General features: G+C 45.4%; 1 protein-coding gene across 5 annotated transcripts in view; it reads right to left on the bottom strand.

Moving 5' to 3' along the window:
- Window positions 1–14,788, bottom strand: part of SLC41A3 (solute carrier family 41 member 3) — a 141,307-nt gene that overhangs the window by 111,468 nt on the left and 15,051 nt on the right. For all 5 annotated transcript variants that reach the window (XM_032342880.1, XM_032342972.1, XM_032342629.1 and 2 more), the window contains one exon: window positions 13,132–13,418. In XM_032342880.1, coding sequence (XP_032198771.1) covers window positions 13,132–13,418 — 287 coding nt within the window. The remainder of the gene's footprint in view (window positions 1–13,131; window positions 13,419–14,788) is intronic.

Below are 14,788 nucleotides of genomic sequence, written 5' to 3'. Positions count from 1 at the left end.
TTAAAAAAAAAAGGAAAACACCTTTCAGAAAGTGGTTGTTTTTCTGTTTCCAGAATTGCTGTTCTTCTTCTCTTCGATCTGCCGATGGATTTTCAGGTGTTTGCAATCTTTAGATAAGCTATCTAGCTGATCTCCGGCTAGCTGAAGCAGTCTCAGCCTGCTACTTCTCCGCCATCTTGACTCCTCCCCCAACCATGAGAACTCTTGACTCTGGGAACAAACTGAGGATTGCTGGAGGGGAGGGGATGGAGGCATGGGGTAGTTGGATGACGAGCATTAAGGAGGGCATGTGTTGTGATAAGCATTGGGTTTTATAGGCAACAAGTGAATCACTGAACACTACATCAAAAACTAATACATTGGCTAACTGAATTTAAATTAAAAAAAAAGGAAATTGAAGGCCCTAGAGAGTTTGCTGAAGATCATCACACATGTCAGTACCAGAGGCAGGACTAAGACCCTGACTTCCAGTGCCGACTGCCTCCACCGGCCTCCCTGGGGTCCACTCCCTGCCCGTCTCCCATCTGCTGCTGCCTGCCATCTGTGGTTTGGATCCCTGTGTTCCAACAAGAGTCTGAACCAGAAGAAGGCAGAGAGAAATGGCATGTTTTTGAGAAAGGAGCTGTAGAAGTTAGCTGGTTTACAACAGAACAGCTCGGAGCTCGCCTGGTGTCTCTGGACACTGATCACACTGCTCTCATGGCACCGAGCTGCAGGGACCCCTGACAAGTGGTCACTTTATTATGATTTCTTTATACTTTTGAATTTGGTCAAACATCATAATACAATGTATACTTATACACAGTGGGCCCTTGAACCACTCTCATCAGTACAGAAGATATGGAAATATACAATCATTTGTATAATTTCACAAAGAGATTTCTGATTATGCAGTTCTTAATCATTATGAAAATGTTTCTCATTTCTGTTTAAAAAAGCAAATGAGAAATTAACATAAACACACACAGCAGTGAACACAAGCAGTGAAAGTTCAGAAGGATATACATCAAGATGCTAAAAGTGACTGCTTCTGAATGGTAGAGTTAAAAGTGACAGTGGGAAGCCTGCTTCTCCCTCTCCCACTTCCCCTGCTTGTGTTCCCTCTCTCTCTGTGTCTCTGTCAAATAATAAATAAAATCTTTTTAAAAAGTGACTTTTATTGTATAATTTTCTGTGTTCTATTGTGATCACTTGCTTTCATAATCATCAAAACATAAACTGTCACCAAAAATAAATAAAAGGTGTCATTACACGAAACACTTTCCTGTGCTATTTGAGAACAAAATCTGTCAACATGGTTTATTAGGTCACAATCCAGAAAATTAAGACTGTGATTTTAAAAATAGCTCAGTAGCACAGTAGAAAATCTCAAAGAGCTTGAGCTAGATTCTGGGGCTACGCTAGGCCGTGAGGTAGAATCCAGGTTAAACATCAGGTGATTTCTGGGTGACCCTGAACAAGTCCCTGCCCATTTGGGCCTCTAACTTCTAATCATGAGGGATGGGACACCATCAATGGTTTTCAGTCTATTCTGCCATCAGAACGACCTGAAACCTGCAACTCAGACCCAGGCATGGATCAATGAATCAGGATCCCTAGGCCTACAGCATGAATCCCTCACCCAATCCAATACCCTCAATTTTGAGGGTTGTGTCTTTGTAGCACAATTAGGAGCGCCTGCAGAGGGTGGGCAGAGGGTTTTGGAATGCACACCGCCATTCTTAGCTTTCCTTTCTGCTTCTTCAGCTGGAACTGGTTATCTTCCCAGCAGCACACCTTCCAAATGGCCTCCTATTCCTTTCATGGTCACCTTGAGCCTGGGCTGGTTCTGAACCCAATGGTCATGCTTAAAAGACCTGAATTCTTCCCCATCTTGTTAAGGTCTCAGCGATCATGCCAATTACATTTCAGTAACAGGAGGGGTTCTCCTATATTTCCTGCTTCTGCTGAGGCTGGCAGAACCCACACACAGGTGAAAACAGATCCAGAACATGCCCTCCCACCCAGGGCCAACTAATCTCAGGCATGATCTCCCCAGGAAGCTCCCTTGTGTCACTCAGGCCTCACTCTAGCCTCTAGCCCTCAGGCCTCCTCTTGCCTTGACCTCTGAGTCTGAGGCACAGCTGGCCTATTGTCTTCATACCCCTTTCTGCTGTCCAACACTGACTTATGCATCTGCTGTCTGTCCTTCCCTGCTTGGCTGTGATGTTGTGAGAATGGGGCCTGGTTATTGGCTCCTCCATAGCAGCAGGACAGTGCTACTCTGTCTATTTCTCTTTCTCTCTCTCTCTCTCTCTCTCTCTCTCTCTCTCTCACACACACACACACACACACACACACACACACGTGCGCATGGCATGAATGAGTGACCAAATGAACAAATAATTAGAATCATAGAATCAAAAAGACAAAAAGAAACCTCATCAGCCTTCTATAGGTTGAGTGCTGTAAGGCCTAAAATTAATGAAGATTTGCTGTCTTGACATCTGGTGAAACCAGGAGGGCCTCAAATGATCTAACTGCAACTTCTCTTCCCCACTCTGCTCCAACAGACAAGGTCCTCTAATCAAGCAACCCTACTTATCAAGGGGACCAGGCACAGTTCCTGCTTATTCTTGAGCAGGGGGTTTTAGTTCCTGCCAGCCTACACCTTCCCATGGGAATCAGGGGCACCTCCTTCTACTGTTACTACAAAGACTGCCTCCTGTAGCTCCTGGCAGTTCACTCTGCTCCCCAGTGCAACGCGGTGTGTCTCTGGGTGGTAGGCAGTGTCCTCCTCCCCCAGGTAGTGAGTACGTGTGACTGATAAACTCAGGGATTTCCTTTGTTCAGTGTTGGGGTCTCATGTGTTTGGGCCATCTCCATAATGCTATGGTGGAACCCCTCCATCACTACTGGAGTCAGAAGTAGGTGATTCCAACAGTTGGCATCAGGAGTAGGACAACCCAACCCTGGTCAGCTTTCAACAGCTGCTCTTTGCTAAGTATCTGCTGACATGACCAGGGATGCCTGGGATGGAGCTGTGAACTGCTGGCCAGCTTGTGTGTTAGCCTGCTCTGTGTTCTACTCACTGTGTCACTCCTGGGCAGAGCTACCTCCTCCCAACACCAAGTCAAGAACTACTGCCAACTGGCCATATCCCAGTAGGAGGTACCTTTGGTGGGGGGGCAGTCTGTATCTGGCAAGAGCTCTATGACACTCCTGCCACCTAGTCTGATTTATCAATTAAATAGCCAAAATAAGATCTCATGAACAACCCCCCCCCCCATTTATGGAGCTAAAACAGTTAACACAGTCCAGTGTAAGCTAACACATGGTCTTCAAGGATTGAAATTGATCATACAAGACCTACTTGGTGAAGGAGTGATTACCCCCACTGCTTCTTTCAGGTCTAATTTGGCCTGTTTTTAAACCTAGAAAGAATATAAGGTGCCTCAGAGTGCATGACCACAATCTTAATGCTCTGGTTCCATCCTCTGAGGCCCCCACCCAATGTTATTGAGATTACTGACCCCACCCAATCAGCAACCAGTATTTTGCTATTATAGATCTGGCTTTTGTTCTATTCAGTGCCTATTTCAACCACCTCTTAGGTGCAGCTGACCTTCAACTCTGAATGGACACAGTAGACTTTTCCAGGCTACTCAGGGTACCATGCCAGCTCTGCCATGCAGAATTTTTGCAGACAATGTCTTAACTGCTTGTGCCTTTCTCAAGGAGCACAGGTCTGACATCACATTATGATGTCTTCCTACAGAGAGGCTCATGTGACACATTCATTAAGGACATCTGAATACTCAGAAAGGAGCTCACAAAGAGAAGATGGGCCATGGTTCCACAGGTAGGGCAAAGCCAGCCACCCTGGCAAATTCATGAAAATTATTTTGGTAAACCCAGAGCAACTCCATCCTTGACACTGTCAGAAAACAGCTACTGACCTCTCAGCACACACACTGGAAATACCAGCCCAAAATCTTTTAGCCCTTTTTGGATTCCAGAGGCAACACAGTGCTCATCTACACATTTTACTTATACCCATTTCTGCTCTTTTGCAAAGAAGCCTACCTTGAATGGATACCTCCCACAAAAGGCCCTTGAATCTGCCCAAATTAAAGTCAACGGGCATGGGGTGCCTGGCTGGCTCAGTCGGTTAAGCATCTGCCTTCGGCTCAGGTCATGATCTTGGGGTCCTGGGATGGAGCCCTGCAACAGGCTCTCTGCTCAGCGGGGAATCCATTTCTCCCTCTTCCTCTGTGTTCTATCTTTCCCTAACAAATAAATAAAATCTTTAAAAAAAAATAAATAAAGTCAACAGGCATTCCCATCAGTGCCTTCAAATACCTCTTCACTAAAAAAGCTTTAGCAACCTCCTCTTATGCTTCCTGGTCTCTGGACTATATATCCATATGGATACACAGTGCTCAAGGCCGTCAGATGTAAGAAAATACCTTCCCTGCCTACACTATACACCAACCAAAAGGCAACTGCTGGCCACACACTGGGCTATCCTGGAAAGAGAGGCTTTCACACACCCTGGCCTGTGATCCTCCATACCCAGCTGCCCATTGAGCCTTGGGAAGCATAGCTATTGAGGCTTCCTCAATGCAGGATAGAGTCAAATCTGGTGACATGCGCCACCTCCAGGAAGAGGTCTCCCCTATTGTTCCTTGCCAAATGCCACCCACACCAGAGGAGGTTGCCCCTCCCCTGGTCCCCTTGGCTGTGCAGGGAGCCCCCACACCACCAGCTGAGTGAACAGCAATGTAGTCTGTATACTTTATGGGTGGTGTGACCACTGTACTACATGACAGAGCTCAGTGGAATGTTTATGTCTCTAATAAAGGACACAACCCACCCAACAGTCAGCAAAAGTGGCCAAACTTTAGAATGCCATTTAACACTGGATGCCCTGGCCAGCAAATGTCCCCATCTGCACCCCTCACCAACTCCAGAGGCACTGTCTGAGTTGTCCCTTTCAGGATAAGGAAGAACTTGGGGCACTCTTGCCTCAGAGACACCCCACATACAAGTCAAAGTCAGTCACAGCTGTCTCCATAGGCAGTAAGGCCACAATCAAGGTGTCACTGGGATACCCCTTGTCCTCCTTGTTGTTCCAACTTACAGATCATGGCCAGGCCCTCCTGGATACACAGGACACACAATTCTTGCTCCACAGGAAGGGTTCAATAAACTCCCAACTCCCCTGCAGACCCTGAGCAGCCAGTGGGATTGAAAGGCACACTGTTCTTCTCCAACAACTCCTATTTAAGCTACAAGGTATCAGATGAGCCCCCAGTCGGGGGTGGGAGGTTGATTAACCTGGCACTGATTCTAATCTGGATTCCTGCTCCTGGGGAGACATGCTCCCTGCACCCACAACACAGGCCCAATAAAAGCACTGCCATTATTGGCTGCAATAGGGAGCCCCTAGAAGTTCCCCATGGGGCCCTCTCCCTTCAGGTCAAGGGGCCACTTCACTTGCTTGGGAGGCACTTTGCCCACTCCCTAGAAATCCCAGTCACCAGGATTTAAGCTGGTGTCAAGCCATCACAGGGTCAATGTGCTGTGAGGCCTCAAACTAGCAGCACTATGTGCTGCTGTGACCTGGCACTTGTGGTTACAAGTCCCACCCTGCTGTTCTCACAGCTCTTCTTATCAAAGGGATGGTTCCTTCTTATCCTCGCATAGTGGGCTTTATCTACTTCCCTGCCAGGTCCCTTTGCACATGCCAGTCATGCCCTCCCGTAGAAGCCAGGGGCTCCCCCACCATTTTGATACCACCCAGGGCTTCCCACAGCCTCTATAGCTTTTCTCTGCTCCCACGAACTCCCTCCTGAGAGCCCTGCACAGCACCCACTCCCCCTCTCAGACTAGGAGTACATGTGATTAATAACCTGCAGTATTTCTCAACAGTCCAGGGCTGGGTGCCATATGTTCAGCCACCCCATAACCCTAGGATGGAAATCTTCCCTCACCAGGGGGAGGCAACAGGCTGGCCTCAGCCCCTGTGATATTCAATCCAGGCTTGAATCCCTTCACTCCTAGAACTCTCCACCCTATTGCTTCTCCCCTCCCATTAGGCCCTTGCCCTCCTGGCTTTCTCGGCTAAGGCAGGATCCCTGCCAGACACTACCTCCTCTTTACCCCCAGCCACTTCCACAGAGCCCAAGGTTCCTGACCACTCTGCAGAATTTATGCTATATGTAATGCAAAGAGATCAGACTCATCACAAAGAATAGGTTTTTCCCTTCTTCATATGAATACATTCCCAAACCCTGTAATATATGCTGGCCTGTGTGGGCACCCAGGGGGCTGGAGAGCTATATGAGAGCTTCTGTTTCTAAGAAGAAGATGAGCTTGAAGCCTTAAAAGAAAGAGTATTGGTCTACATAAAATATACATATAAAATACATAAAATATACATATAAAATATACATATTTTACTATATAAAATATATACATATACACATACACATATAAATTTTATTATATTATACACACACACACACACACACACGTGTGTGTGTGTGTATGCAGGGCCAAAAGCAAAGTCAAAAGAGAAATAGAAAAATAAGAAACATATTTGTAATCCATATCACAAAGAGCCGATTTCCCTACCTATAAAGAACCCTCAGGTATCAATAAGAAAAAGGATAACCACTCCATACAAATATGGGCAGAGAAGAGAAGCAAATATCCAAAGATATTCAACTTTACTTGTTAATGTAAAAAATGCGAATTACACCACAAGGGACCTCAACAATGGCCCCCATTACCTTCTGTACTGACTCTCGGTGTAATCCACCACGCCCCTTGAACATAGGCTGAACTCAGTGACTTGCTTCTACCCAAAAGAAGAAAAGTTCTTCTGTGGTGAGGTTACAAAAGACAATGGTTCGTGTGACTTGCTAACAGACTGTTTCCTTCTTGCACCACATGCTTTGATGAAGCTGCCACGTGGGACATGTCCAGCAGGGAAAGTACTAAAGGCAGCCTATCGGTGATAGGCAGTGAGGAACTGAGACCCTGCGTCCAACAATCTGCCAGGAGCTAAAAACCCTCCCACAACCACGTGAGCACTAGAATTTCAACTGCTGCCTCCTGAGAGGGCTGGCAGCAGGAAATCCACTAACCTGGATTCTTGGCCACAGCACCCATAAGGTAATACGTGAGTGCCATTTTAAGCTGCTAGATTTTATGATGATGTGTTACATAGTAATAGAAACTAAGACAGTGTACAATGCAATGCAATTTTCCATCTATCGGATTGTTAAAGATCAAAGGATTTGATAATAAATCATGTTGCCACGTGCTGGGAAACAGGGATTTTTCATTTGGTAGTGAAGGAATATTGAACAATGTTCCGTGTATACTCTGAAGAGTTTTAATCAGGAAAAGATGCTGTACTTTGTCAAATGCTTTTTCTGCATCAATTGAGAATATCATATGGTTCTTGCCTTTTATTAATGGGCTCTATCACGTTGATTGATTTGTGGATTTTAAAACTTGCACCCCAGGAATAAATCCCACTTGGTTGTGGTGAATAATCCTTTTAATGTACTGTTGGATCCTATTGCTTAGTATTTTTTTGAGAATTTTTGCATCCATATTCATCAGGGATATTGGTCTGAAATTCTCCTTTTTGATGGGGTCTTTGCCTGGTCTGGGACTCACGGTAATGCTGGCCTCACAGACTGAGTTTGGAACTTTTCCTTCCATCTCTATTTTTTGGAACAGCTTCAATAGAATAGATATAATTTCTTCTTTAAATATTTGGTAGAATTCCCCTGGGAAGCCACCTGGCCCTGGACTCATGTTTTGGGAGGTTTTTGATTACTGTTTCAATTTCCTTGCTGGTTACAGGTCTATTCAGATTGTCTTGGTAGTTTATAAGTTTCCAGGAAGGCATCCATTTCTTCCATGTTGCTTAATTTGTTGGCATATAGTTGCTGGTAATAATTTCTGATGACTGTTTCTATTTCCTTGGTGTTAGTCATGATCTCTTCCCTTTCATTCACGATTCTATTGATTTGGGTCCTTTTCCTCTTCCTTTGGATGAGTCTGGCCAAAGGTTTATTGATCTTATTAATTCTTTCAGAGAACCAGCTTCTAGTTTTGTTGATCGGGTGCCACCCCGAGGGCAAGTGATTTGGGGATATCTGTGCAAGTCATGGACAAATGCATGCACCTTTTGACCCAGAAACTTCTACTTGCAACAATTTATCCTACTCATTTACTCAGGTGTCTAGGAAATGTCAAGATGATTCACTGCAGCTTTTGTTAGTAATACCATTTTAAGTTGTTGTTATGAGCCGAATCGTGTCCCCTCCCCCAAACTGAAGTTCTAAACCTTCCCCGCCCTTTCCTGCCGCAACCCATACTTCAGAAGCAGCCCATACTTCAGAATATCACTGCATTTGGTGCCAAAAAATTGGGCCTTTAAAAAGGTATTAAATTAAAATGAGGTTATAAGGGTGGGTCTTAATCCAATAAGACTGGTGTCCTTACAAGAAAAGGACAATTTGAATGCAGACATGCATAGAGGGATGACCATGTGAGGTCACAGGGAGAAGGTGGCCATCTGCACACTAAGGAGAGGGGCCTTGAGAGAAATCAACCCTGAGGGCACCTTGATTTTGAACTTCCAGTCTCCAGAATTGTGAGAAAAAAGTCTCTGACATTTCAGCCACCTAGTCTGTGGTACTCTGTTATGGTAGCCCTAGCAAACTATTAAATTAAATTGAAAAGTACATCAGAAGGGAAATGGCTAAATAAATTCTGGTGTATTTGTATAATGGAACACTAAATATCCATTTAAAAAAGTAAACTCTTAATATACCTATAAATAATATTGTAAAGGGAATATATTTTGTAGTGAATATACTATACAGAGAATATTGTACATACTGTACAGAGAAAAAAGCAAGATACTCAATAGTTTGCATATGCTAAAACTTGAAAAAAGAGAAAAATATACAGAAGCAATGAACAGATATAGATACTTGTTCATCTTTAGGAGAAGACATAGCCAACTGGGGCTCACTGGTTCCCTCTGTATAGACTGGGGAGCCTAGTCTCACACTGGTGAAACTTTTGAACCCTGAACCACATGGATATTTTACTTTTTCTACAAAAATAAAATAAAAAAAAAAAAAGGTGTAGCCTCTATTTTCAGGGAGTTCACATTCAAACCAAGGAGACACCAGATTAATGTACAAGATAAAAGGAAATGGCAAATATCCCATCGTCTGTAAAGGTGAAACATCAGAGGGACCGGCGCCTCAGGAAAGGCTCCATGAAAGACTGCCTATATGAAACAGGGCAGGAAGGATGGTGGGAGACCTTTTCACCTGGGGTTGGTGGGAGGGCAGGCACAGGAAGGGGACAGTCTCAGTAAGGCTGGAGGCTACCATGCAGCTGAGACTAAATTTAGCCAGCACCACAGAGCTGCAGGCCTGGAGCCTCAGCCGCCCTGAGCCAGCGATTTGGGGATATCTGTGCAAGTCATGGACAAATGCATGCACCTTTTGACCCAGAAACTTCTACTTGCAACAATTTATCCTACTCATTTACTCAGGTGTCTAGGAAATGTCAAGATTTTCCAACCTTCCCCACAGATTCCAACTGTACACAGGAACCCATCTTCCTCCCCCACAGTGCAGGGGACCTACACTTCTCACTTCAAGCAGACCAAACCAATCAAGGTCATTGCATTCCCTTTGCCAATTTTTGGTGCCAAAGTGGGATGTGCCTCAAATCTGCCAATAAGAAGTTGGGGAATTCTGTTGGGAGCACCTAGGAATGGTTCCCTGCGCTTAAGAAGGAGGAACCAGAACACATAACCCATTCTTCTCCCTCTGAATGTGATGTGGCTGGCTGTAGGACAAAGCCAACTTTGGGTGCTGTCTGGCAGGAACTTGGAAAGGTCCTGTTTCCTTGGAGGCATCATTGGCTGGTGATGATAACACTTCCCAAACCCAGAATTACCCTATCTTGGAAATTCCACTTTGGGACATGACATATTTCCTTCTTATTTAATCCATTCTAGGTGCACTTTCTGATATTTGTGGCTGAAACCATTCTAATTGATTCAGCCAAGGGGAACAAACCAAGGATGCCTGGATACCAGTTTGTGGAGTCTGTATTTTATTTCACAGTTAACCAACACGGATTTTAAAATTCAGATCTGCATCATGGAGGTCCCCCTGACATGGCAGCTGGTCCATGACCCTTTTGTGGGTCTAATGAATACGTGAAAGAAACTCCAGAATGGATATTTCTGCCTAATCTTTATCCTCTTGAGTTGCAAATTTTAAATTTTTTTTTTAAGATTTTATTTATTTATTTGACAGAGAGAGATCACAAGTAGACAGAGAGGCAGGCAGAGAGAGAGAGAGGGAAGCAGGCTCCCTGCTGAGCAGAAAGCCCGATGTGGGACTCGATCCCAGGACCCTGAGATCATGACCCGAGCTGAAGGCAGCGGCTTAACCCACTGAGCCACCCAGGAGTTGCAAATTTTATGTAAGTTCTTGGAAACTGGCCCAGAACTGCATGAGACAGATTATCAGTGACAACAGCAACAACAGCAGTTAACTTTCACTAGGTGCTTTCTAATGCCTGGCACTGTGACCAGCACTTCAGAGTCCTCTCAACAACCTTGTGGGGTCAACTCTAATTTACAGAAAAGCAAACAGGGAACAAAGAGCAACTTGTGTAAGCAACAAAGGTTGGACTCAAATCCAGTTAGAGTAGCTCCAGAGTCTGGGCTCTTAAGCAGTTCAATTGACTATGATACTGCCTCTCCCTATGTAATTTATAAATTTGTGTGTGTGTGTCTGTAGAACCAATGTGTATATGTACAGGCAGCTGAGGTCTATGAACGGCTCTATAAATATGTATGTGTGAAGTGTGCATGCATTTGAGTGTGTGGGATACACGCTCAGTGACATCACATTGGCAGGTACCCTCGATACAACACACTCTGAATATCGCTGGTATAGAGCATGGAATGTAGGGAGGAGGACCCAAAGTAATGAAGCCAGTGATGAGGCAGTGGCAGGTGGCAGGAGTGGGGTGGAGAGGAAATCTCTGGGTTATGGAAGCCAGGCACTGAGGTGCTCCAGAGGTTATGGCAATACTAACCGACCCTGGATTAAGGAAAGATGTAGGGCCAGAGGGTACCAGGTCACTGGGAGAAAGGAGAGAGCTGAGGGGTCTGGAGGTCAGAGAGAGACAAAACATGGGGAATGGGGCTGAATCCGACTGGATAGGGACTCCAGGGTAAGAGAAGCTCATCCTGGGGCCTGACAAGTTCGAAGTGGATCTTTGGAGTGGAGCTGGTCATTGGTGTTGTGATGTTATGAAAAACTAGACAGCAGGGTATTGGAAGGGTCTTTGAGAACCCCAGACTGGGGCAGGGCCAGGCAGATCATGGAGTGAAGTAGGATGGGGTCACAAGAGGGAGTGGTGGGCACTGTGGCAAACCAGAGAATACAGCCACCTGGAGGGGACAGCAACCACTGACTGCAGCCCTAAGAGAATATGGATCCAACATTGTTAAGAGTTGCCAGGTTTTCAATAGAAAACAGAAATTCAGACTTTTATATGAAATCTGATTTTAGTGTTGGTTTAAAAATAATTTTAAACCACCAGCCTTATAGCTACATGGCAGAACTGGGACTCGAATGAGTGAGGGGCAGGGCCCAAGTTCCCAGACACAGAGACCCCTCCACCGCTACCACCCCTTCCCAGAGCCCCCGGAGTGCTGAGTGAGGCACAGGCTGGGAGCTGTCAGACAGGGCAGCCCTGCTTCTCTCAGTCTGCCCCACTCTAGACGATCCTTGTTCTCCTGATAGGAGAGATCTGACCAGTCGTTACTTAGAATATTCTTTGGGATTATGCTTTTACAGGGAGGACAGACAAAGCGCTCTGACAGTAGCAGAACAGGCAAGGCATGGCACATTGGTAACTTTTTTGTCTGATGGGTGACTCCCAGTTCCCCACTATGTGGCATTCCAGTAGGGTTGCAAATCAAAGAACGCTGCCTCCCTCAAAGAGTTATTAATACTTGAGAGTCAGGCTAGCCAAGCAGAGAATGTCCTCCCTCAGGGAACAGTGACTGGACCAGGAGTGGACACCTGACATCAGAATCAATGTTCAGAGACTGATGTGGACATTGACAAAGAGGTCTCTCTTTTTTCTAATAACACATATACCAAGGATTAACTGCCAAGGGCCATCCTCACCTCTAGGTACAGAATTCTGCCTGAAAATAAAACGTAGTTGGGTGACAGAGAAAAAGCCAGCATAATGATATAATTTAAGCACCTGGATCGTGCTGAGGCTAAAATCTAACTCTGTAACTGTCCCTCAGAATAATATACTGCTTAAAATATAACTTTAACTAATGAGGAGTTGTACTGGTGATGCAAGCATGCTTAAAGAAGACCTTGAGAAAAACAGGTACTAGTAGCAGGCCTCTGGTGGAAGGGATGATACATGTCCTTGAAGCTGAGCAGCTGGGGATGCCAGGCTTGCTCAGGGTGGAACACTGCCTGCTTCCCTTTTTTGTTGTCTCCCCTGCCTCAGAGAAAGCCTGCTGTTAAGGTAATCCCTTTAAGTGTGCTTGCAAAACTACAAATCCTTGCTGCCGGACCAGACACACCTTACTCCTCTACTTGTTTACCTCCTTTACCCCTAAGACTTGTGACCATTATATATGACTCGCTATTGTATATAACCTTTCCTTCTCCTTTGTTGCTATCATGTATCTAATAAATGAGGGACTGAGGAGTTGTTTGGGAAGACAGCCCTTCCAGCTATCATGCCCTGCTCCCTCTCTCTTAGAGCTGACTTGTTTGTGCCTCATTCTTCTCCCGTGTGCTGTTAGAAAAGCGGCATGACCCTTTAGATATTCCAATTACAGGGGTTAATAAATTGTCTCTTTTAGGCTTAACCTGAGTTAAATTTAGTCTCCATCACCAGTAACTAAAAGAATCCTGTGAAATTTGTAGAAAAAATGGTATTTGAGAATAGAAGGCCCTGCCCCTTGTCCCTCAAGCTGGACTCAACTTTAGGGACGACATTCAACAATGCCACCAACAGCACTATTACCATTTTGTTCCCTCTTACCTGGAAATAGTTCAAAAGTACACCAGCCCCGGAGAGTCCCAGTCCAGCAAACATGAAGGGGACTATCACCTGAAGGCCAATGGATAAGGCAGTCTCCCTGCTGAGCTCAGCCCCCAGTGGTTTAGAGACTGCCCTTTGGCTCTCAGGCACACTCAGAGGTCCATCTTCTGAGGCTGCAGGGAGTCTTCCAGGACTGAGGGTGTGTGGCAGAACCAGCTCCTCTGGCCGACGCTGCCGGGTCTCTGTCCCATCCATGTGAGCGGAACTGAGCCCCTGGCAGCCGTAACCTGGAAGACACAAAGCAACAGGAACTGTTTGATAGAGTTCCTGACCCCTCTGGGGCTGACGCCCGGTAAGCCCTCAAGCCCTTCTGTCCAGCAGCCCCTCACTCAGCGACTGCTCCACATGGTCTCCTGCAACCCCAATTTAAAGTTTTTTTTTTTAATTTAATATGCATATGTTTGAGGGGGAAAAAAACATTATAAAAGATAGCACTAAGTATTTATGAATTAGAGTCAGTAAAACTGGTGATATAGGGAACTGAAAATTCTCTCCTCCATAAAAGAACAAGAAAGCTAGCAAAAACTGTCAAAATCCACTTTTTCAGAACTCTGGAAATTAATCAAAGGCTTGCAGCAATGCAAGGAGTATCTATTCAAGAAAAAATTGCTGAATCTTTAGCAAGAACAGCAACATGGGTATTCATGATGTTTTAACTGTGCCTTTGTCCCACCCCCTGCTCTCTGGTTCTGCAGCAGCCTTAAAAACCAACAGCCCAGAGAGAACAGAATGGGCTCAAGATCTTTCAAAGCCTCATTCTCAAAAAATTGTCCTCCTTTGACCTAGCAGGTGGTTCACTGGAAACTGCCACTTACAAACTATCTGTATTTCACTGGACTCATAATTTACTCAGTGTAAAAAGCCCCTTCCCTGGGAGACATTTCTTGAAAACAATTACAGGCACTCCACAGCTGCCTGAGGTAGTGGGTAATAGCTGGGGTAAATAATACACCAACCAAAAAGCCTAAAAGGAAAAGCTGCTGAGATGTCTGTGAAAATTCTGCAAAGTTTCTAAAACTTCCTGGGATCTAGAAGGCCACTCTTACTGAGCTGGGCATCTGCTCAGGAAATAGCTGAAAAGGCCTGAAGCTCTACCCTCCAGCTGCTCTGGAGGCTCTGCAGGAGCAGAAAGTGAGGGCTGAGGCAGAGCTGTCCCCTCCCAGGCCCTGTGCTGAAGATGTGCCCCAACCTGCACACAGAGCCTCCAGGCAAAGACGGGGAGGTTCAGCAGTTCCACATAGGGCATTCAAAGAGATCTCTAGCCAAGCATTACCTGACCACAAGCAGAGACTTCAGTGGCCCTGTACAACACAGAATACAAACTAAAGAAGTCACTCATTAAAGTCACTAAGAAACCTTGAGCAGAGGGGAGAATCTAATTTCTAGAGTTGTCACATTATGAAATTTTTATAAAAGATTTTATTTATTTATTTGACACACATACACTCAGAGAGAGAGAGAGAGCGCGCGCGCGCTCAAGTAGGAGGAGCAGCAGGCAGAGGAAGAGGGAGAAGTAGGCTTTCCACTGAGCAAAGAGGCCAATGTGGAGCTCAATCCGAGGACCCTGAGATCATGAAACCAAGAGTTGGACATTTAA

Source organism: Mustela erminea, chromosome 1 (assembly GCF_009829155.1).
Source record: "Mustela erminea isolate mMusErm1 chromosome 1, mMusErm1.Pri, whole genome shotgun sequence".
Taxonomy (NCBI): domain Eukaryota; kingdom Metazoa; phylum Chordata; class Mammalia; order Carnivora; family Mustelidae; genus Mustela; species Mustela erminea.
Note: the sequence above shows the minus strand (reverse complement) of the source record. Positions and strands in the feature narration are given on the sequence as shown.